This window comes from Castanea sativa, chromosome 6 (assembly GCF_040712315.1).
Source record: "Castanea sativa cultivar Marrone di Chiusa Pesio chromosome 6, ASM4071231v1".
Lineage (NCBI taxonomy): Eukaryota > Viridiplantae > Streptophyta > Magnoliopsida > Fagales > Fagaceae > Castanea > Castanea sativa.
Window position 1 is genome coordinate 30,763,356 of NC_134018.1, and position 24,417 is coordinate 30,787,772.

Consider the following 24,417-nt stretch of genomic DNA (forward strand, 5'->3'; position numbering starts at 1 on the left):
AAACTATTTCAAACAAATTCACAATCTTTCTAGAAAGCATAACAAGGAGAAGAATAGTAGCTTAGATATTGAACATCAAATACAGTTATATACCTAGTAGAAAATATAGCAAAGACAAGTATAGTAGCCTAGGTATATATTAAGCATCAAAACCTTCTCTAAAAACTTCCAGTAGTAACCATGACAGAAAGGAGAGAGAAGGAAGGAGAGAGGATAAAGGGAAACTTGGAGAATGGTGGCATAGAGTGACAAAGGCTGGTGGCAGCGAGCGGGGGAAGCTGAGGAGTGAGAGAGATGAGAGGAGAGGGGGATACTTCTTGCAAGGAAGCAGACGAGATGAAAAACTTTGTTGTCTGATATAAATAAATCTAACTTAGGGTTCAAAATTGAAACGAAAATGTCATCATGCAATCGGTGTGCAAAACCAGCAATTAGTCAATGCATCGCTTGTCTTTGGTTCGCCCAAGTTTCCACCAATTACCATGCCTGAAACATCCATTGGAGCGTTTCATAAATACTGGTCAGATTTTGTACAGCCCTAGCAAAAATTGTGCTTTTTTGATATTGTGAATGACCTTTTTAAGGTGAATTTGTGAAAGAATATGTAAATATTCATGTGAAAAATTAATGTTTTGTGACAAAATTGATGTTATTTATGAAGGGAAAAAAAATAGACTATTTTATGCCACAATTTTGATGTGTCAAGTTATAAGTGTTGAAAAAAAAATAATAGCAAATTTATTTAAAAGTGAGTTAATAATCTACTCCATAAAACATTTATAAAAATCAAAAAAATAAAAGATGTGGTCTAAAACTACTCGTCATTTGTAATATGCCTTTGCACATGGCACAATAATAAATTTCAAAGGATAAAAGACTTGTTTGGATTAGACTAGAGGAAAAGACATTCGGAGTGTCCCACCAACTTTCTATCAGCTCTCTCTTTTTTTCTCTCAGCTCCCAAAACCCACTTTTTCTACTTTAAATTATTATTGATTAGACCCATATGGCTGAGATTGAATGGTTGACAACAAAGTGAGAACTATATTTGAAGAGGAAGAGATAGAGACGATGTCGTTTTGCATGAATATAACCCAGCAAACGGTGTCGTGTTTCAGGGTTTGGCTTTGTTGTTTTGCCCTAGAAAAGTTTAACCCTCCCAAAAGTGAAACATAAACACTGTGCCTACCTGTGTGTAAGAGAGGACAACATGAAATCACAAAGGGAATATTAATATTAATTAATACTGTATAATGGAAGGAGGGGCTGTGATTGAGAGCGGGCGGAACCAGGATTCATTTTCGAGGGAGCCAAAGCTTAAAATCAAAAAAAAATTTATGAAAATAAAAACTAACATTTATTTTATATTCAACAAAATATTACATACAAAATAAGTATTTCTTAAACATTTTATATTATAAAACACATCAACAAAATATAACATACAAAATAAGTATTTCTTATTTTGTGTACTATTTTTGTTTAGTCTTTTTTTTTTTGTAGTTAAAAGGACATGAATTTTATTTATTTATTTCTTTTCTTGTAAGTTAATATCTAAATATTTTAGAAGGAAAGATAAAAAGAAAAATATATATATATATATATATATAAAAATATTTAAGAGCAATCTTTAATTTTTTTTATATCAATTTTTTTTTTAATGGGGTGGGGCCATGGCCCCTCTGCCCTTATGTAGGTCTGCCCCTGTTGAGAGGGCAGTGGGTACCATCAAATGGACGGTTGAGATTGATTACCATCAATCACTAACACCACGAATTAAGCTTCGAGCATCAGAGCAAGAACATCTCTTTTTCTTCCCATCAATTCAACCCCATTATATAGCTTGATTATCCATATGATCCTCTCCATAATTAAGCAACATTATCTAGTACCTTTTTCTCTATCTTTCCCTTTCTCTTTCTCTGTCTTTCTCAGAGTGAACCAGTAAATAGTAAGTAGATCAGTGGCAGTGCAATAAACGAGGAGGTGATAAGGGCTAGGTTTCATCGGGAAGGAAAGGGTCTCAGACTCTCAGTGGAACTTGCAAAATCGCACGTTAACCCCGCGTGCAACCTTCTGTTCATCTTAAACTCCTCTCTCTCACTAGCTAAATATTATGTACATATATATCTCATACGGAGAGAGTGAGAAAAGAGAGAGGGAAGAGTGAAATACTGTTTGCGCACAGGAAGTAAAGAAAATAACCATTTCCAAGAGAGACTGAATCTACTTTTTACAGACAGCCAAGAAGGGGAGACGAAAAAAAACCCTATTTTCTGTAGAAGACTAAAAGTTTTTGAGCTTGAAAACCGGGAGTGCTCTTTAGGTAGACCAATAGTCTTTATAAAAACTAGTGTGTGAGAGTGCTGAGACACACCGAAAGAGATATTTATGGGTTTTTAGAGAGAGAGAGAGAGAGAGAGAGAGAGAGAGAGAGAGAATATGGAAGGAGGAGCTAGTGGAAATGGCACTTCTTGTATGATGGGGTTTGGAGACAACAATATGATGATGCCTCTAATGAATTCTGGTCATGAAGCAAATAGTAATTTTAAGCCATTTCTTCCTCTACCTTTGAACACCAATTCTTACGGCCAGAAGACCTCTGGTTTGATGCCTCCGCAAGATATTGTGAACCGCATGGAGACCAACAATAGTAGTTGTATGACTATGAGTTCAAAGATTATGGCTCATCCTCTCTTTCTTAGACTATTGGCCGCTTATGTCAATTGTCAAAAGGTGATGAATTCTAACTTCTACCTAGTCAAATTCAAACCTCTTACTTTCTTTCTCATCAGAAGCCCAGTTCATGGAAAAGTTTTGGTTTTTTTTTTCTCTCTCTCTCTTTCTTAGCAAAGGCTTATAAACAGATAGAATTTTCAGAATCTTTTTTTCATTATAATTGGTAGCAGTTTTTGTGGTCCATGAAAGAATAATCAGAAACCTGCTCCAAGTTTAAACCCTTAACTGTCCCTTTCTTCATGTTGGTTTCTCTCTCACTCTCTCCAATGAAACCATTTGTTGGATTCTGTGATGAAGGGTTCCTTCAAGATTTTATAGTGGAAAGCCAAATGTCCCCTTTTTCTTTTTTTCTTAAATGGTTTTTTTTTTCTTTTCCCACTAGTGTTATTTGCATGGCGTTTTTATTTTTGATGCTAGAGAAAATACTAATGATCGTAGGTTGGGGCACCTCCTGAAGTGGTGGCTAGGTTAGAGGAGGTCTATGCTAATTCTGAAGCTGCCATGGGTGGTAGGTCAGGAACAGTTTGCATAGGTGAAGACCCTGGACTGGACCAGTTCATGGAGGCCTATTGTGAGATGCTCACCAAGTACGAGCAAGAACTCTCTAAACCTTTCAAAGAGGCCATGCTTTTCTTCTCAAGGATCGAGTGCCAGCTCAAAGCCCTAACAGTTTCTTCCTCAGATTCAGCTGGTGGTGACACTCTTATTCCCCTTTTCTTGATCATATAAACCTTTTTTTAATTGCAATCTAAATTATCTGTTTTGTTTTTTGTCTTTTTCCCTTCAAAGAGGTCATGTTTTTTGCTTTTGTTTATCAGAGGTAGACAGATAGGTAGAGGGGCAATCCTTGTGCTGCGTAATCTTTCATGGAAAATGAAAGTGCCAGACGAATAATTGAGTTTGATCAGTCTATACAAAAGGAAATTTCTTGTTTGGAGGCTAGAGTAAAGGGGTACCAGATGGGGTATAGATATCTATAGATTTGATTCTCTTATGTTTGTCTGTGTCTACAATTGGATATTTGCCATCTTATTGTTAGTCTTTTCTGACCCAAACTGTCTGAACTTCTGAACCCTTCTAGCCTTTTAGGGTTTCTTTTATAAGCTATTTGAGAGATTTTTAAAATTATTGAAGAAACGATGGAAAAAGGTTTCAGGCTGGAGAGAGACAAATGTCACTTCTATTAAAAATGTTTGAAAGCAGTTGCTCGAACATCTAATATTTGATTTCAACTGAGAAGGAAAAAAAATGGTAGATTTTATAGAAATGTGAAAAACGAATATTTAATTCATAGTTGTAAGTTTATTACTGTTTGTATGTTACTGGTAAAGAGAGGAAATTGCTTCTCAAGTTTATGAGATTGCTGTTCACTTTCAATATGGCGGAAAGGCACATATGTGAAAGAACAATCAAAACCTCGTAACATGAGGGAGAGAAACACAGGTGAAGAACTCATGAAATGATCTTCTCCCCAATTTCATATTTCTTCTATTGTAATGGAATTGGGGCTAGGCTTGGATATGGAAAGTTCATTCGTTCAAGGTAGGTGATCATCATGGTTGCCTGTTTTGGAACAAAAGAGCTACTTAGACATCAACTGAATGTCTTAGTGTAAATAGAAACCGTACACTTAGCTATTGATCGTAGAAAGATACAGTTTTCAGCACACAAAAATTCATGTATTAAAATGCTCGGGTTATCATAGCTTCCTTGTATGAGTCTTTCTTTTCTTCTCTCTTTTTAAATTTAGATGGTTTCCATCCCTATTTTATTTTCAGGTAGCTATTCCTAGAGTCCAGGAAAGACTTTTCTCTAGCCCTTTATAAATATATATATATATATTAATTTAGTACTCCAAGCTTGATTAAGCCGGGGTCCGAATTCATTTTGTAGAAGCAAGCTTTGTCTTGCCCAAAAGGGATCTCTACCCGTATTCAGATAGTATTGTGAAGTGCATGCATTGAACTCTTGCTAGCCTTTTGCTGAAAATAGATTAGCAAAGTAGCCCTTTTAAAATGTATTAACTACCAAAATTGAGCAATTGTTATTAGTAAATTTTTATTCAATTATCAGTTGTGACTTTTCAATTGTGAATTTTTAATGCTGAGTTTTTCTACTCTCGCTACCTAGCTTAGAATCAAGCTCCAACCATAATGCATATGATGGATTCATGTAACATGATCAATCCAAGTATATTATCATATGCTTATAATAATGAAAAATAGCTCCTTTCGAACATATCTATGTGATCTAACAGTTGGAAGAGACTACCATATGTATAAGTAGTAGTATATGAGGCAATCGCATATCTATGTGATCTAACAGTTGGAAGAGTCTACTATATGTATAAGTAGTAGTATATGAGGTAATCTCACATCGGAAGTGGTGGAATTAACTTAAAAGATTGAAAGTTAAAATGGTTTGATTTTCAAAAGCTCTCTCAAGCAAGCCTCGCGTAAGAATTAATTGAAGGTTCTGTTTGAGGATCGTGCGGGTGAGTTGTCGTGCTAGATTGAGTGAAGTTTCAGTTTTCAATGACTTTTCAATTGTGACTAAATTAATTAACAAGAATACAAGAAAATCCTAAGAATTCTCTAAGATTGCTATTTGTAGAAGTAATAGGGGCTTTGTTGTATTCTAAAGGTGATTTCTCACTATCCCATTATTAAACTCTCAAAGAGTGGGAGCAAATATCTTCTTAAAGACAACAATTCAACGCACCTCAAAGCTAAAACTTTGATTGATTCTTTTTCATTTCATCTCATATTCCTAACAGAGTTAGCTGACATTATGGATTCATTCCTTAAACTAAAGTACTGATATTTTCAATTAGAATACCCATCTCACTATAACACTTTGAATGTTAATTATCATCTAGATATCTCAAACTCTTCATTAATGGTGACATTCTTTGTTGCTCCAACATAGGCTTGATTTTTTATAAGTGAAAAAACATTGATGGTAACAAATTCTATAACATGATAAAGCTAATTAATGGACACTTGTATCTACACTTTTCTTCTTAAAAAGACTTTCAAATATTGTGATGCCCTAGATTGACTTGAACTCACATAGATCATGTCTAGACAAATAGAAACAAGGTGGTGATTAGGCATAACATACCACGAAGCTCCGCAGTCGACATTTACGATGGCTCACTCTATCGGCACTGACCTGATGGTAGCCCTTTCTCTTTCTTTTTTTGGCGGCTCCACTCACCTATTAGTTATTCAATGACTTAGTAAGTCATTATAATCTAGCCTCTAGGTCACCCCTACAAGACCCGATCATAAAGCCACAACTCATTTAATCCTATACTCAATGAGCTATATCTAATTATTCGATGTGATGATTAGCTCTTATACCAAACGATACAAACCTATGGGTAGAACTCACACTTGAAAATCGGCTTGCAAGTGGAGGGTGCTCTTCACAACCGATGTCCACAACGGCTCACTCTATCGACATTGACCCAATAGTAGCCCTTTCTCTTTTTTTGGTGGCTCAACTCACCTATCAGCTATTTAATGACTTATCCATTTTAATCTAGCCTCTAAGTCGCCCCATCCGAGATCTGACCGCATACTCGACGTGGTGGTTGGCTTTGATATCAAATGTTACAAACCTATGGGTAGAAGTCACCTTTGAAAACAGGCTTGCAAGGGGAGGGTGCCTAAGAGCTTATATACTTATGTTTAAGCTTACACTTAACCAATGTTGGACACTAGGATCATAATAGAGGTATAGTGCAAACGTGGCTAACGCTTTTTCTTGGATCATTCAAAGCCAACCCGGTAACCTCGTATAGGTTTAGACACAATCCTACAAATTGGGTCATGATGAGAATGTCAGCGATTTGATTTAAGTGGGGGAGTTTATGATGCTCCATATTGATTGGATATTGATTGAGTGTGATGTGTGGGTGTGTTTTAAGTCTCGCACTAGGCATATATTAGGTTGAAATGGGATTTATAAACAATTATAATGAGACTTAATTGTAAGTAGACTAGCCTTTTTGAGGTATGGTGTAGATGCTACTAGCACTTTCCTTTGAACATTACACATACTTTATTCTTTATTTAGTAATTCATCATAATAATTATTTGTATTATAATTGTTCCTGAACACTGATTGAAGTCCTGAAAAACTCCAGAGTTGAAAATATTGTTCAGATTTTGTATAAAATGTCTTTAGGAACTATGAATGACTCCACATATTTCCATAATTCAGTGATTTATCACGGTCTCTCTCTCTCTCCCTTCAAGTGGAAGTATCTACTTTGTCATGAATTAACTGTTGCCCTTTTGTATTGAAGATGTTGCTTTGGTTTATACTGCCTATATACTTGTGAGGACATATTCATTCTATTTGTTAAAAATGGTAAAAGTTTCCAAGTAATTATTGTCAATTTTCTGATCTAAGGTTTAGCTTTAAAGGTGATTTAAGACAAGGGAGAACAATCTCTCTCTCTCTCTCTCTCTCTCTCTATATATATATATATATTGTTTATATCTATTACTTTTTTTTATTTTTAATACAAGATAGAATATCTACTCTAGTCTAATCTAAATGTATATGTGTGTGAGTCTTCCTCTAAAAGACTTGAACCCTAGTCCTTGTCCCTCACACCTCAGAAACACTTATACTTGATGTGAATGCTGTCTTAAATTTTTAGCCATCCTACAAGCATTTGATATGAGTTATTGAAATCAGTTATAATTTATTGTTTTAAAATTCCTCTATCTTTGTATTATGGTATTTTTGTAAAATGAATCATGAATGCGTACCTGCACCTCTAGTAATTTTCTGATCTGATCTCTTAATTGGCCTTTGTTATAGGTCGAATTGGATCTTCTGGGGAAGAAGTTGATCTGAATGACAACAGCATAGATCCTCAAGCTGAAGACCAGGAACTGAAAACTCAGCTTCTGCGGAAGTACAGTGGATATCTGGGCAGTCTGAAGCAGGAATTTCTGAAGAAGAAAAAGAATGGGAAATTACCAAAGGAAGCCCGGCACCGGTTGCTAGACTGGTGGAGCAGACACTACAAGTGGCCATACCCATCGGTATGTATATATTGCCTATATCCTTGTTCCTTTTACATTAGTTCTGTGCCAAAATCAACCGCACATTGATGTTGATTCCATCCTAGAAGTTTATAAGTTTGCATTTTAACCCTAGAACTCTCTGAAATGAAATATTAGAAAGTGGCCATGTTAGAAATGGTTTGTTGACCATCCCATAAGAGATTAATTTGTTCTTGTTGGGATAATTCAATTTATTATGCTTATTCAGGAGTCCCAGAAGGTGGCACTTGCAGAATCAACAGGTTTGGATCTGAAACAGATAAACAATTGGTTCATCAATCAGAGGAAACGCCATTGGAAGCCTTCAGAGGACATGCAATTGTTTGTGATGGATGGAACTCATCCCCACTACTACATGGACAATGTTATGTGCAATCCCTTTCCAATGGATTGCACAAATATGCTCCTTTAATGACATTTTACTGTCACTGTAACAATATTGACGCAACTCTGTTAACCTATCAAAATATATATATTGATGCAACTCTGTTATGTATGAGAATGAGAGGCTCTAATATTTATATTTAACTACTTGAGGTTCCAGAACTGCTATTCAAGTACATGTTTGTACCACTTTTCCATTGACCAAAATTACCTTGGTTTATGTTTAGCTTAGCACCTTCAAGCAGGGATCCGGATCCTCTCCATTTCCCTTTGAAATGGAGAGGCTCCAGTACACGGTGGGGATTTCGTCCAAAATGATCCACGCTCAAAAATTGGATACGTCATTTAAAATGTTAACACCACACTTAACTGGAGTTCAGCGCACTTAACCTTGGCTTAACTCAACCGGACAAAAAAAACCTTTTTGGAGGGAAATGGAGAAACAGAGGTGATGTACATCAGTGCACTGGAAAACAAAAAAAAAAACATTTTAGAGGGAAAAGTGAAATAGAGTTAGCCCATAGCTTCATAGATTTTAACCAAAAAAAAAAGAGCTTCACCGGATCCTCACAGAAGTATATCCGTGCACTAGAAATGGAGAAATAGAGGTAGATACATCAGTGCACTAGAAAACAAAAAACAACCTTTTAGAGGGAAAAGTGAAACAGAGTAAGCCCACGTTCAAAGCTTCATAGATTTTAACCCAAAAAAAAAAAAAAAAAACTTCACCAGATCCTCACAGAAGTATATCCGTGCATTGGAAAAAAAAAAAAAAAAAACCCTTTTATACGGAAAATCGAAATAGAGATAGCCCACGTTCAAAGCTTCACAGATTTTAACAAAAAAAAAAAAAAGCTTCACAGAAGGTTTAGAGAAGACATCTCTGTTTCTATCTTGCCAAACTGAGGTATATCAATAAAACTTGTTTATGCTTATCTTATTTGATGTTTGATAATTTTTCTACATTTATATTGTTGTCTTGGTGAGTTTATATGGTTTTTTGGTGGTTAATGATTGAATCTTTATAATGGCTGGATGATTCTAGGAGTATTTTTAATTTTTTGAGATAAAGATTGAATCTTTATTTTTTTTTGAGATAAAGATTGAATCTTTATTAGTACACACAGAGAAATACGTGGGTCTAACATAAGAAAATGAACATTGAAAATTTCTTGAACATATTGTCGTTTTGATGGCCACCAATAAAAGCTACACACAGAGAAACAAGCTCACGAGTTTATATTGTTGTTTTGATGGCCACCAATAAGATTGAACATGGAAATTTCTGTTTAGACCCCAATGTGAATTAATGAGCAAAATTATCAAATTATATTGGTGAAGTGATCCACTCAGACAATTAATTTTTCACTATAGTTAAGCAATTAAGAAATCAATAAGTAATATAAAAAGCACAATTAAGCATGACATAACATTTGGTGACGAAGTGGAAAATCAAAGAAGAATATCTTCAATGGAGAAACCACTTTGGAAAGTAGATTAGGAAAGTATAAATTAAAAAAACTAACTAGATTTTCAAATGGATAAAATTACATCAATAAATTTGAATTTATTACCATAAAATGTTATGGAATAGATCAACACTATAATCCTTACACACATGATCCTAATTCATAGTGTAATCAATAAGTTTAGTGGCACAATTTAAAATACATATATATATATATATATATATATATATATATATTTCCATAGCTGTTAATATAGTCTATTATAATCGGTTCATAAGAAAATAGTATCAATGATAAGTTTATGTGAAATTAAAAAATGATTACTTGTACACATTCAAAAAAAAAAAATGATTACTTGTACGCTTAATGTGGATTATGGACATATATAGAGAGGTGATCAAAAGGATACCGTTGTGGTGTTGATCACAAGGTTTAGATATTTCAATTAATAAATTTCTCTTTTGAAAAAAAAATCTCATAATAAATAAGTTCTTTAAGCATAATAAGAAGATTCCATTATAATGATTCTTGATGGCATATTATGGATGCAAGATTTTAAAGAACATGTTTATTACTGTCATGTTTAAATTGACTGGCCTTTGAGTGAGTTGAGTTGAAATCATGCTTGGTCATCTTGAATTTTTATGTTTAGTAACAAAGATATATAACATTTCTCTCATATGAGGTACATCCTCATTAGTATGTTGATCATTCATTACATCCTCATTTTTTTTTACATCATCTCTATTTTGAAAACAAATTATAGGTGAAAGTTATAATAAATTTATGTTCAATTTTTTCTAGGGATAATGATGGGAATACATGTTCTTTCTAATGTGCCCATGGAATCTACCCCATTTAAAGGGATGGAGTTTGAAGCGGATGAGATTGCATATGGTTTTTATAATGAATATGGCAGAAAGGCTGGTTTTAGTATTAGAAAAGAGTATGTAAATAAATGTAAAAAGACTGGAGTGGTTACTTCAAGGAGATTTGTGTGCGCGAAGGAGGGAGTTCGAGGCAAAGACAAGAGAGATCAGAATGTAAAGAATCCACGAGCAGAAACAAGATGTGGTTGTGAAGCACATTTGGTTATTGTACTTAATCGAGATAGTAAAAAATATGTGGTGAGTGAATTTATTGCTAAGCATAACCACTATCTCCACCTTCCATCAACTGTGCACATGATGCCATCACAACGGAATGTGGCTGCAACTCATGCTATTGAAATTGATTTGGCACATGAATCGGGATTAAGATTAAAGCAATCTTATGAGCTTCTTAGTAAGCAAGTTGGTGGATATGATAATCTTGGTTTTACCAAGCAAGATCATAAAAACTACTTACGCACTAAGCGACAGAGAGACATGGAGCATGGGGCAGCTGCTAGGTTGGGAAGATATTTCAGTCGTCAACTTAAGGAAAATCTTTCATATTATTTCACTACTCAATTGGACTGTGAAGAGTTGATTACTAATATCTTTTGGGCCGATGCAAGAATGATCATTGACTATAGCCACTTCGGTGATGTAATAACGTTTGATACAACGTATAGCACAAATAGAGATGCAAGGCCACTTGGAGTATTTTTGGGTCTCAATCACCATAGAGAAACTGTTGTATTTGGAGGTGCACTTTTATATGATGAAACGATTGAATCTTTTGTATGGTTATTTGAGACCTTCTTAGAAGCAATGTCTGAAAAGAAGCCAATCACTATTTTCACAGATCAAGATGCAGCAATGTCAGCTGCAATAAAAGTAGTCATGCCTAAGACATATCATGCATTGTGTAGTTGGCATATGTGGTAGAATGCTGAGAAACACTTGGGTCATTTACTAAAAACTGAGCCTCAATTTAACGCTGATTTCTTAGCATGAATCTATGAGTATGACAGTGAAGATGAGTTTCTTACAGCTTGGAATGAAATGCTAGATAAGTACGATGTTCGTGAAAATAAATGGCTAATTGATCTATTTAAATTGAAGGAAAAATGGGCCCAAGCATATGTTAAGAGAACTTTCACTGCAGGAATGAAGACAACCCAGCTTAGTGAGAGTTTCAATGCTGACTTGAAGGATTGCTTGCGTACTGATCTCAATATAGTAGAGTTTTTCACTCATTTTGAAACAGTTGCCAATCAAAAGCGGGATAAGGAGTTAGAAGCAGAATACAACTCTAGACAGAAATTTCCAAGATTAAAGCTCAAAAGCTCTCCTATGCTTAACCAAGTAGCAATAGTGTACACGCCTAAGTTGTTTGATTTATTTCAGACAGAAGTTGAAGAGGTAATGACACTTTCCATCCTAGAACGCAATGTGAGTCAAACACATAGTTATGTGGTTGGAGTTTTCAATCAAAATGGAAAATATGAGGTCATATGGAATCCATTAAATGAGACTCTATCTTGTAGTTGCAGAAAGTTTGAGTCATTTGATATTTTATGTAGGCATGGTTTGAAAGTTCTTGATGTATTGGATATCAAGTTGATTCCTAATAGATATATCATGAAGAGATGGAGAAGAGATGCAAAAGATGGAAGCGGAAAAAATTGCACAACACATAACATTAAGCCGAATACTCGACTGGAATATGTAGATCGGTATCGAGATTTATGTCCAAAATATATTCAATTAGTGAATGAGGCATGTGAAACTAAAGAAGGCCATAATATTCTAAGCTTAGCAATTGTAGATTTGAAAAAAAAAAAACTTTGTGACCTTAGGAATTGCAAAGCTAATGTAGAAGAAGACATCATTAGGCCTTCCACTGATTTTGCAGACAAAGAAGATCAATTACGTGCTTCGATTACGATTGTACCAAAAGGGATAAAGAAAAGAGAGGTTTATCGTAATAAAAAGCGTAGGACGAAATCATAGATAGAAAAGATGAGGAAACCAAAGGAAGGCACATCAAAGAAGCAAACAAAGAAAAGAAAAGTGCAGGAGGTAATCTTCAATTATCCCTATTTTCGCCATTCTATTTTATTTTTACACATTAATATAGTATACTATTATTGTTGCTAAATTAGTACAATTTTTACAGGAAATATATGCATATGACGTCATGGCACAAAAGAAAGCTGAGGATATATCTTCTGGAAATATTACTAGTTTTACACAACTTTTAATGGTAAAGATATTTACAATTATATATTTTATTTTGATATTAATAATAGTTTAGATGCATGCTTTGATAATTTTAATGCTAAGCTTGTGATATGTGTAATGTGTAATTGGATTTTTTGTAGTCGGCTTCTACAAGTTCTGCAGCACATCAGGGAGGCTCATCAGCAAGTGTTGCATTAGCATCACATTTAGAGAGTACATCAAGTGTTGTAGGCTCCAACGACAAAATTAATGGTGCAGGAGGTCTCTTGACTCAAGGAAGTGTTGCAAGTGGAGGTCCCTTGACTCAAGAAAGTATTACAAGTGGATGGAATCCGATGGTTCATAAAGTCAAGCCATTTTTCTAGTTTAGGATCATGTTTTATAATCTATGACACATGTTGAGATTAAGTGCTCTTGTTTTGTAATTTTCCTAGTTTAGGACTGGAGTTTTGATAGTCCAAAACTTAGTCACATTCAAATGTTTAGATTTTTTATTATTTGGAAAGAATACTTAATCTGCATGTCTGATGTATCTCTACAAGGTGTTAACTTCTGCATAATTATTTGTTGCTGCAGAAATTGTTACTGTTTCTGCATAATTACTGTTACTATTACTGCATAATTACTGTTACTGCTACTGCATAATTACTGTTACTGCATAGGTCTGGTATTGCACATTCTGCATAATTATGTTTTTCTGCATAATTGTTATGCTAGGCAAGAGTTGTTTTTATATATAAGGGTTGCTGTTTGGGGAAAAAATTTATATAAATAAGCCAAGTTTTGAGCTGTATGCATGTTAATTGGTGTGTCAAATTTTCTTTTGCATAAGTTTTACAATCCGTATCTGCATGAGTTTGACAATCCTTTTCCTCTCCTTATAAGCACTCCACATAACCAACTAACTACACACCTTGGCCCAACCAACTAACAACCCACAATAGCAATACAATTTATCTAGACTATACACTCTCATGCACCCACATGCAGGCACACATGCACACCCCAGCAGCTATACCCGCACCACCTATGCACACCCACACGCAGAGTCCCCTACACACCCTTACACACACAGCAGCTTTACCCGCACCACCTGTGCACACCCTTACACACACAGTTGTCACACCTACACACACACCCCAGCAGCTTTACCCGCACCACCTGTGCAGCACACCCTTACACTTACTTAAAAATATCTACAAATATCAATAGCCCATAACTATCACGATCCTTATTTACAAATATCTGTAAATGTCCACATTCCACCTATCACAATCCTTACAATCAAAATTCAATCCTTACAATCAAAATTCAATCCAACAGAGTAGACAATAAGAGAATTTAATAAAAAAAATGAACAAATTTTATTAAAATGTACACTTTGAACTTGAATACTACTTTTGAACTTGAATACTACTTTTGAAGACTCTAGGCCATTATGTGCAGGGCATGGTGCAGCTGATGCACTGTGAAGCTGTGCATAGCATTCTTCATTCAGTTTGCCATCTTTTACAATCTTACGATGAATAGACACTTTGAACTTTCCTTCTTCATCGAGTTTCCCTACCCCTCTTCTCTTTAAGTGTCCATTTTCTGGCTTGCAATCAATTGTTACTCGAAGCCCTGCACCATGATACACAAAATTATTGTTACTTGTTTTTCAATATTATTTGTATATGGCATCATTAATCATATGCAAGAAAAAAGAACAATGCACCCATCACTTTGTCCATATTGTCCATAATTTTTACCCTAAACAGAATATGGGACCAAGATTAGCAAATAGTAGCATTTCAAGTCAAAGCATGCCAACATTGCACTTTTACAAGGCAAACTTGACATTGACATTTAAAAGAACAATGCACCCATCACGAGTAGAATAAAAAAGAAACAATGCATCAACCATGAACAATTCAGTATTTATGACAGTTCCAAAAAAGAAAACCATACCTGTAAAGGCTAACGGTTCAAGATAGCTTTTCATTCATCATCATCTTCTCCAATGGACCCAAATCAAATTTACAATCAAGTATGCTACACCTACTTCCAACACCAATGCTAACTCAATATCAGTTGTGGTCACGCTACGAGTTGATTTCCATGCCTAGAAACTATCAGAATCTATGAGAATCAACTTCAATATGAAATTTGGCTTCAATTACAACAACGGCTGAACTTCGTGGGTCTCTATCTAGCGGTAGGTCTGTGATTTTCCAAAGGAGATCCATCCTACACAATCGATTACACAATTTATTCAACACATCGCTAAATATAGCCAAGAGATCGACAAAAACAAAATTAACTCACCGAGGTGGGCATTGCATCTAACTTCATCAAGCTTGCGCAAAGAATGGAATCAACACCTAGTCACTTTATTCGGCATCATGCTCTTACAAAAAAACTTTGCTCCTTAGCAATGAAGGTTTTTTCCTCCTTATTGTCTATGCCACTTCCCTGCCATTGGTCCCAACGAACCCACAAGTATGGGCAGAGGGCTGCTACGAACCTCCTCTACTTGTCTTCAACAAAGCTCCTTGTTCTCTCTTTCCCGATTTTCCCCAAACCCAAACCCTAACCTTCGCTAATTTGGGTCTGAACCAAATCGGCAAGGCTGGCTCACCGCAACCACCACCTCTGATGGTGGCTTCTTCTCTCCTTCGACCAAAATCTCTTTCTTTGTCTCTCAATCTCATTTCCCTCCATAGATCAAACCTGAAAGATCATCAACTTCTCTCTTTCTTGATTTTCTCCAAACCCAAACCCTAACCTTCTCTGATTTGGGTCTGAAAAGCATCAATGTCTCTCTCTACACCCGATTCTCTCCAAACCCCAACCCTTACTCTGTCTTTGATCTGGGTCTAAAAAGGATGTGTGTATTGGTGTCGGGATCTCTAGTGAGCTAAGGTATTTTCTTTGTTTTTGTTGATGGGTTTGAGTTGAGTATGCTAGAAGTGGAGGTTGAGAGGTTGAGAGAGTTTGAACTTTGAAATTTGAGAGAGAGAGTTTGAACGGCTGGTGAGAGTTTAACTTGAGTTTTTTTTGTCCAGTTGAGTTAAACCAAGGTTAAGTGCGTTGAACTCCAATTAAGTGTGGTGTTAACATTTTAAATGACGTGTCCAGTTTTTGAGTGTGGATCATTTTGGACAAAATCCCCACCGTGTACTAGAGCCTCTCCATTTCAAAGGGAAATGGAGAGGATCCGGATCCTTCAAGCAGGGTTTGGCCAAGTGTAGTAAGGCTTAATTACTTTACTAGATGTGACACACTGACATGGTTGAAGCACATTGAATTAATTAATGCTCAGAATGCACAATGCTCACCATTATGGTTTTTCTGAAGGACAGTAGGACTAGTTTCCTAGTGGCATATGATATCATACAGATTTGGTTTGCCTCCCTGTCCCAATTCCTCTTTTATAAGAATAAGTCTGGTGTCATATATTTTGGCACAACAAATGTCACAACTCGTCACATGGTGAGTTATGGTTAGTGTAGGGGTGTATCCATATGGACCTACTATCACCTCTCTACCAACCATAATTTGCCATAATGGTATTTATTATGTCAAAATGTGTGGCACTAGACTTACTCTTTTTATCATAGGGGTTGGAACGTCATGAATCACGTAGCCTTTGGTGGCCACAACGTTGCCTAGTCAGCTAAGCATGTTGTTCGATACTGTCAACCCCTATTTTGCCTCACCAATAGGTCCTCCACAAAAGTTGAAGTGTTGATGCCAAAAAGGCTTGAATAGCGCAGTGGCATGTGAAAGTGGTGTTCTAGTGGCTTTTGGATTGGCTACTTTTGACTTTCAGTTTTTTAGTTCATTCACCTGTATACATACATTTCTTGAAACATTCAAAATTCCCAATAACACTTGCACAAGATCTCCAAATCAAATTCCACGACCCCCCCCCCCCCCAAAAAAAAGAGCCTGGAGCTGGAAGTGGAAATCTTCAGAATCAATTCTTCATTGATATTCTCAAGTTGCCCAAAACTTAATCCTCCATCATAGTTAAGATCAAAATCCGACATTGCAAGGGAAAACTATTGTCAACCGATTCTAGCTCATGGATAGTCTTCTAAAATACAAAAAGTGCTCAATTTTGCACATTTTAACCCAAAAACCCTCCACATCAGTCTTTGTAAAAATGTCTAAATATACACAATGGTCTTGTAAATGAACAGTAACCATGCATATATACAAGGTTACTGTTCACTATGTAAATAATCTTTTTATTATTTTTTCTCTCTCCTCACTCTCTTTTTCTCATTTCCTTTTTCACCTCACTCACACCGTTATTGTTCACAGTATTAAAGAAATTAATATTTTATTTGAATAAATGTGTATAATAGACAAACTGATATGAGTGTTTTGTAAAAATAGGTGTGTAAAATAGAAAAAGTAGGTTTTAAATGTGTAAAATGGAAAAAAATTTGCACATATTGATGTGGATGCTCTAAGCTGTTGTCCTTACATGTGAGGTGGTAGTGGAGGCCGAAACAACATCATCAACAGCCTTACCGTCCCTTATATGGCCAACGAAACGCCAAAATCTCTCTCAATATGGATTTTTTCTATAAAAAAAAATTTTCGAGCTTGTTTGGTAGGCTATTTCAAGAATAGTTTTCAGCATTTTAAACACACTAACACACATTTTCACATATTTTTTCACTCACACGTATATCAAGAACACCCAAAAAACATTACTCAAACTTACTCACCAAACGGGCCTTTCGATTGTTTAAATTTGATAAGTCGTTTTGTTTTTGTTTTGGCTTTTGTGTAAATAAGGGTTTATTGGACATTTCCATGGGTGTATTGTACTAATTATGAGAATTCAATTTTTTGTTGAAAATTTTTGAATTTATCGAGAAGTATTAAAATAGGGAAGTATTAAAATAGGGAAGTATTAGGGGGTGTTTGGTAGAGTAGTTTGAGATGAGATTTTTGTAATTTTTTCAAATACGTGTAGGTAAAAAAGTGTGTGGAAATGTGTGTAATGTTGTTTAAAATGTAAAAATGTGAGTTTGAGATGGAAAAACAAACGGGCCCTTAAAGTTTAGAGGGGATTGTAGAGTATCCCATAGTTAAAGGGGGAAAATTACAATTAACCCCAATATTAATCTTAGTATATTTGGAATCGTTAAGTAGATTTACCATTTCTTTTGTTGTTTATCAAAAAAAAAAAAAGATTTACCATTTCTTTTGTTAAAGTGTTTATAAATCTATCACGATAGAAAAGTGGAGAATAAAAAATATTTAGGACCCGTTTGGTAATGTTGTTCTAGTAATGTTTAGATATTATGCAAATATTTGTGGGTGAAAAAGTGTTGTCTAAATACGTATTATGTTGTTTAAATAACGAAAACTGTTGTTTAAACAACACAATCAAACACTACCTTAGTTTTCCTTTCACATATTTGTAAAAGAAAATTGAGACATAAAACAAAAAAAATAACTTTTTGCCTTTCCCCAAGCGCACACATAATTTTTAAAAATCTATTAATTTCAAGTATAATTATATGTTTACACATTAAATTAATAAAAATGTATAATATGATTGGAAAACTGGAACTTACCGAAAACATTATAGTAATGACAAAGTTTAATTACAAAATTGGTTGTAATCTGATACTACAATCTTACTCAATAAAATAAATATTACTTCATATTTTGAAAATCTAACCGTTAAATTGCATGTTCTTTACACTCTTAACACATATGTCAAATTTTGTATCAATCGGATATTATTTGTTATATGATTGTATAAGCTTATATTTTATGCATAATTTTAAACTACAAAAGTTCTCAATATAAACAATTTCTTGATGATATAATGATAAATTTTTAATTTTCTAAAAATTTTGTAAGCATAAAGGATATAAGAAGAAGATGTAATCCAATGGTGAATTTGTCAAAATTCACCTTCCTTTAACAAAAAAATACTGAGTAAGGTTATAATTTTAAATTATAATTAATTTTGTAACTAAATTTTGTCAAGAAAGAGAAATACCATTGTATTGGATCTCAGCCTAGAATGACAAACAAAGGTGATTTCTGTTTCTCAAAACAAAACAACCAAACGTGGTAGTAATTAGTGAATAGTGAAGCTAGTGAAAATAATTAGCCGGGCTTGACATTGTGGTACTCATTATCAACCCAGTTTAGTGAAGGAAATTTTTTTTTTTAAATTATAAAAAGACAAAAGACAAAAGGGTAGTGAAAAATGAAAATGACGTATCGACGACGTAGATGACTGGGCTTTGACATTGTTGTACTTGTGCCTGTCACGTTGTCAACTTCTTCTTATGGACCCGCGCTTCTGAACAAAACATCCACATGTCTTGTTCCCATTCCTTAAAGACATCTTCTTTGCCTTCTATTGATTAACGTGCACTGACCTCATGCCCATGGATTTAAAATTCGATGCCATGCGTTTTTTGAACATTGACTGTCAATTTGGTCACAGTAGAAAAGTGGAAGAATAAAAAATTAGTGAAAAAACAAAAAAAAATTTGGTTTTCTTTCGTGTGTATTTGGTTAGAGGGGTGAAAAATTGAGATGGTGGAAATTTTTTTTGTTTGGTTGGAGAGAAAAAGGGGAGGATGAAAAATGTAGTTTATATAAATTGATTATTATGTCATTGTTATATAAAGTGAGGGTACGTAAGTGAAATAAAGTAAAGGTATTTGTGTAAATTACATCATTCAGTAATTTTCCTCCCCATTTTCCTCTCAAATTGGGAGGATAAAAAAAGGTGGGTTCGGAGGGAAAATCTTCTTCCCTATTTTCTGTCTCTCTATTTTTTACCCTATTTTCCTCTCTCTATTTTCCGTCCTCCTTGTTTTCACCCCAACTAAACATACCCTAAGGGTTTGGTTGGTTAATTCTAACCAACATTTTCACATTTTAAAACAATTTTACACATATTTCAACACATTTTTTTACTCACATGTATATAAAAAACACTCAAACAATATTACTCAAACTAAGCAACCAAACAGGCCCTAAGGAGGTATTTGGTTTATATTTTCAAACAACCATTTTCAATTTTTAAACAACATTACACGTATTTTCACACACTTTTTCACTCATACATATTTTCACAAATATTTTCAAAAAACAATTTTCAATTTTTAAACACATGTACCAAACGAGCCCTAAGGGGCCGTACATGTGTTTAAACACATGTTTTCAGTTTTTAAACAACATTACACGTATTTTCACACATTTTTTCACCCACACGTATTTCTAAAAAATACAAACAACGTTACCAAACGGCCCCTAATTTTCTTTAAATTTTTTTTTTCATTATAACAAATTATAAAGTGTTTTAAAATGTTATCCATGAAGTGAATTTGAATTTTGGACGAAACTTTGATAATAATTAATATCATACTTGAAATTAAAGCTCTAGGAATTTATTTATGGTTGAATCAAATTTTTTTAATAAATAACTTCATGAATTTAATTATTTTTGCTTAAAATTATGTAAACACTATAGTAAGCACATGTGGGTTTGAAATTTGGACCAACATTAAAGATCTATACTCCATACCTTATCCCCTTCAATACAATTATATAAATTTAGAAGGGGAAAAAAAACTAAAATAGGCTATTAGTTCATGGAGTTTGCCAAGTGAGGGATTTTGGTCTCTCAAGTTTCTAGATAGCACTATTAATCACTAAAGTTTAAAAAATAAGTATCATTAGTCATTTTGTCAACCACCGTTTAGGGGTGGAGCCAAAAAAATTGGTTTGGGGGGCTCAAAGTTAAACTATCTCATAGTGAGTCACAATTCAAGAAAAACTCAAAATGCTACATATATGTTTTTGTGCATTGGTTTAATCAATGTAATTCTTATTAGCACTTAAAAAACTACATGCCCAATTAAGTATCTTAAGTTCATTTTCCCTTCTAAGTTTCTCTTAGTCCTTTTAAACAACAATATAACAACTACATCTACAAGAAAATATAAAATTTTTAGAATTAAAAATAACAAAATCCTTATAAGCCAGTATGAAATTATATATTAAAAAACAAGATAACTTTCACATTTGGTTGTTTGAGTAGAATAGAAGCCAAAAAAATGAAATTTTGAATAAAGCTTATCAATTGGTTTAATAAATAAAAAAGGAGAGGAATACTCTAGTACTTCTCAAGATCTTAAAGTAATTTTTGCTAGTTTCAAATAAGCTCAGCACTCTTTTTTGAGACAAAATTATAAATTTTATGCAAAGAAAAGAAAGAATACAAAGCCAAAAGAATGGCCACAGCAAAATAGAGCAGAAAAAAACAGAGCAGGAAAAACAGCAGAAGGTATATTCAGTAACAGAAAGCAACATTTACAAGCAAGTACCAACAGATGTAGACAACAATATCAACTTACAACATAGAGCAATATAATAACAATAAAGAACAATATCAGCTCACACCAGATCAGAAAAATATATTGAAGCTTGAGAATTGAAAAAGTAAAACTTCTAATCAAGCCAATGGTTTGACATGTGAATGAGTTTCAACAGTAAAGTTTAATAATAAATGAGGGAAAATATTAAAAGATGAAAAGCAAGTTTGGAAGGAACACTAAACTTGGACAAATGGGGGGGGGGGGGGGGCAAATAGTTTTTCATGTGGGTGCTAGTTCTTAGAAAAATGGTTCAAGTATGCAATTTTACCTACTCTAAATTTTTTTTTTTAAAAAACTTTGGGGGGGGGGGGGGGCCGTCACCAACTTAGTGCCTAACAATGATGATGTGACAACATTTTTAATATTAAAAACTTTTTTTTGAGAGAGAGTTTCAACATATGATGTCTGCTCTTGATGATAGCTATTTTTCATCAGACCAAGACACCAATTGGTTTTTGGTGTAAGCGGGATTAAATTTCATATCTTTTATTCAACTATCAGAGACTTTACCAGTTGAATTAACTAGAACCCACTAAAAACCCATTTTTACATCTTGGCAAACTCATAACTTGTTTTACCACCTAGTAGTTGACTCGTTCCATATCAGATTTCCCTAAATCAAGTGCCAAATTAGGCTTGTGACATCATATCTCTAATGAACCAATGGATCCATTGCCAAACTCAAAGATGCATACTTCTTTCTAAAATTAAATTAATCAATTGCACATCATGAAAAAAAATAAAGAAGATCACTAACTTGATTAGAAGTTCAAAGGAAAAGCAATTTGCCTATTTTTGGAGGTTTCACTACCTGCATCATGATTGGTAGGTACAATGAAAAATTTCGTAGGTTGATTGAAGAATTGAAATCAAAGTTAACAAAATGTTAATTCTTTAGGGGAGGAATGAAACAACAATTCCACTCAAATGGAAAGGAATAAAGAGAAAGCATGTGATTAAATTAGCATGTGAGAAGACAAGCATATCATCATGGCATCAAACATATAAACATGAAAAATATTACATGGGCAACATCCAAGTGTGTATACGTGTATACCCAATCATGTATAAGGATGAATGCATGTGCATGTGGATACCAACCAGGTTTGAAAGCCTTGTTTCGGATGAGTGATTAAGTCTTATGAAGGAAAAGTGTTAATCGAATTTAAGACTTCATTAACTCTTAAGTAACTTTTCTTTATTAGACTTGGGTGATTATGATTCATCATTAGCTTTCTTGCATTCTTTATGACTTGATTAGATTCAATTAACAAAGATTGAATTAAGTTGATTTTTATGTTACTATTTAAGTTCAAATTAATTATCTTAATTATCTTGAGGCTTTTAGAACAACTTCCTTTCTTTCTTCAAATTAGGTTTGAATTGAATTATTGGACTTTGACTCAATTTTCTTTTAAGTCTTGAACGGATTTGATTCAATGTAGACTTTCCTTATATTTGAACAATTAATTAGTTCCCAAAAGGGTTTGAATCCCAATTAATCATTGACTTGAAGGTTTTAGAAAGTCTTGGCACTTGTGAATTAGATGTCTTTTCTTATTTATATTTAATTTTCTTTTATACAATATAGAAATTCTACTTTAGCCTATAAGTCTAAGTGTATATGTGTGTAAAGCTCCCTCTTGGAGATTTGAACCTCGGCTCCTACCCCCCTCTCCCAACCCCACAAGAATTTTGTACTTGTGGAGTGACCATCATGCCAAAAGTGTGTGGTGGTATTTATATTTGATTATTTTAGTTGCCTTATGGTGTTAAAGTCATAATTAAAGAAGGGATGAGAAAGAAAGGAGAAAGTATTTTAGGGTTTATATACAAAAGAAAAGTCTTAAAATGTTTTAGGTTTATTACATTCCTTAAACAATAAAACAAGACAAACAATGCTATGTTTGGCTAGGTGAAATCTATGGGATTGCATTTTTAAATTTGTAGATTTTCGAGTTTCAAGAAAGGTAATTTCCCGTTGCTTTTTCAACATCGCATGATTTGCAAATTCGAAATACCACTAATTTCTTTCAGCTGAGAACTGAAAATAGCCTCAACACCATGCTTAATGACCCAAATACCAGCCTCTTCCTTCAACATATATATGTGTGTGTGTGTGTGTGTGTGTGTGTGTGTGTGTGTGTATCCTCAATCCTCTGACTTTGGCTCTGAATTCATCAGTTTCACAGGGCTTGATTCTCTCTTCTCTGTTTTTGCTCTACTCCATTTATTGTCGTTCTTCATCACGATTTCCAAGTAACTATTCTCCATTACCCTCTTTGAATTTATGATATAGATTTGGGCTTTTTGCATGTTGGTGTACACAACTACTTAAACTTAAAATATTAGAACTTAGGGATTTGTTGTTGTTACTACTATTGGTTATGTAAACTTCCCCAAATCCTAATTTCACTCTTCTTCTCTATGTGGGTCAAAAATGGGTCATTTTAAGCGGGTTAAAAACATGTTCGGGTTAATTGCGTTGCGGGTCGGGTTGACCGGTATTTTTCACATGATTTTTTTTATAAAGAAAATAACATGTATTTGCTATTTAGAAAGCCATGCAACAAATTACTTAATGTAAAATGTATTACTTTGAATTCACCACTTATATCAAGAATGAACTCAGTTAAACTTATTAATACTTATTCAATAATTTTAAAATTATGCAAATCTAAACATTGCTATTTAAAACAAAACAACACAAAGATAAGTAAAACAAATACACAAGTTTTATTTCTACACAATATCAACATCCCAAAATATAAAACAAAATTACAAATGACTTATTGGATAACTCATTTGACAAAGAATAAAAACATATAAGAAATTTACAATCTTGAAAATTAATTTTATAATATATTATCAATTGTGGTTGGCACTCTATTTCAATTTGAGTTATATATTAAAGTTTGATTGTTTAATTATTTATACATAGTCTCTTTTATGAATATCATGTCTTTGTTAAGCAACACACACACTAGGAAATATCATAATTTATTTTGAAAAATCGTTTATTTTGGACATAAATTGTTAAAAAATGGGTCTAAGTATTCATAATATATACTAATTTGATAATTTGGCTTCACTATTTTCACACTTGTGAATGTTTCTTACACATGTCTACAATTTTAAATATATATTTTTAACTCTACTGTAATCAGATTATCTTGGCATGTACTTTGCTATTTGATATCTAAAAATCTTTACT

The 24,417-nt window shown here is 33.8% G+C and overlaps 2 protein-coding genes across 3 annotated transcripts; both read left to right on the top strand.

Moving 5' to 3' along the window:
* The first annotated feature begins 1,910 nt into the window (after window positions 1-1,910).
* Window positions 1,911-8,399, top strand: LOC142640602 (homeobox protein SBH1-like). Of its 2 annotated transcripts, none has more exons than XM_075814775.1 (4): window positions 1,911-2,736; window positions 3,178-3,430; window positions 7,579-7,805; window positions 8,035-8,399. In XM_075814775.1, exons 1-4 carry the CDS (start codon window positions 2,443-2,445, stop codon window positions 8,236-8,238), a joined length of 978 nt encoding a protein of 325 aa, XP_075670890.1. In that variant the 5' UTR covers window positions 1,911-2,442; the 3' UTR covers window positions 8,239-8,399. The 2 variants fall into 2 exon arrangements, with proteins under 2 accessions (XP_075670890.1, XP_075670888.1); XM_075814773.1 differs by having other exon boundaries at window positions 2,323-2,736; window positions 3,178-3,433.
* Window positions 8,400-10,491: 2,092 nt separating this feature from the next.
* On the top strand, window positions 10,492-13,434 carry LOC142639780 (protein FAR1-RELATED SEQUENCE 5-like). Its single transcript, XM_075813917.1, has 5 exons — window positions 10,492-11,486; window positions 11,577-12,522; window positions 12,725-12,811; window positions 12,930-13,127; window positions 13,366-13,434. The coding sequence occupies exons 1-5, from the start codon at window positions 10,492-10,494 to the stop codon at window positions 13,432-13,434; spliced, it is 2,295 nt and encodes a 764-aa protein (XP_075670032.1).
* Window positions 13,435-24,417: the final 10,983 nt, after the last annotated feature.

Bases quoted from the DNA above. Each gene is read 5' to 3' on its own strand.
- LOC142640602 (XM_075814773.1), top strand. From the start codon at position 2,443: ATGGAAGGAGGAGCTAGTGGAAATGGCACTTCTTGTATGATGGGGTTT. The intron at 2,737-3,177 runs GTGATGAATTCT...TAATGATCGTAG, and splicing joins CTTATGTCAATTGTCAAAAG to GTTGGGGCACCTCCTGAAGT. The intron at 3,434-7,578 runs GTGACACTCTTA...CCTTTGTTATAG, and splicing joins TTCCTCAGATTCAGCTGGTG to GTCGAATTGGATCTTCTGGG.
- LOC142639780 (XM_075813917.1), top strand. From the start codon at position 10,492: ATGGGAATACATGTTCTTTCTAATGTGCCCATGGAATCTACCCCATTT. The intron at 12,523-12,724 runs GTTTATCGTAAT...CAATTTTTACAG, and splicing joins AAGGGATAAAGAAAAGAGAG to GAAATATATGCATATGACGT. The intron at 13,128-13,365 runs GTTCATAAAGTC...TTGTTGCTGCAG, and splicing joins CAAGTGGATGGAATCCGATG to AAATTGTTACTGTTTCTGCA.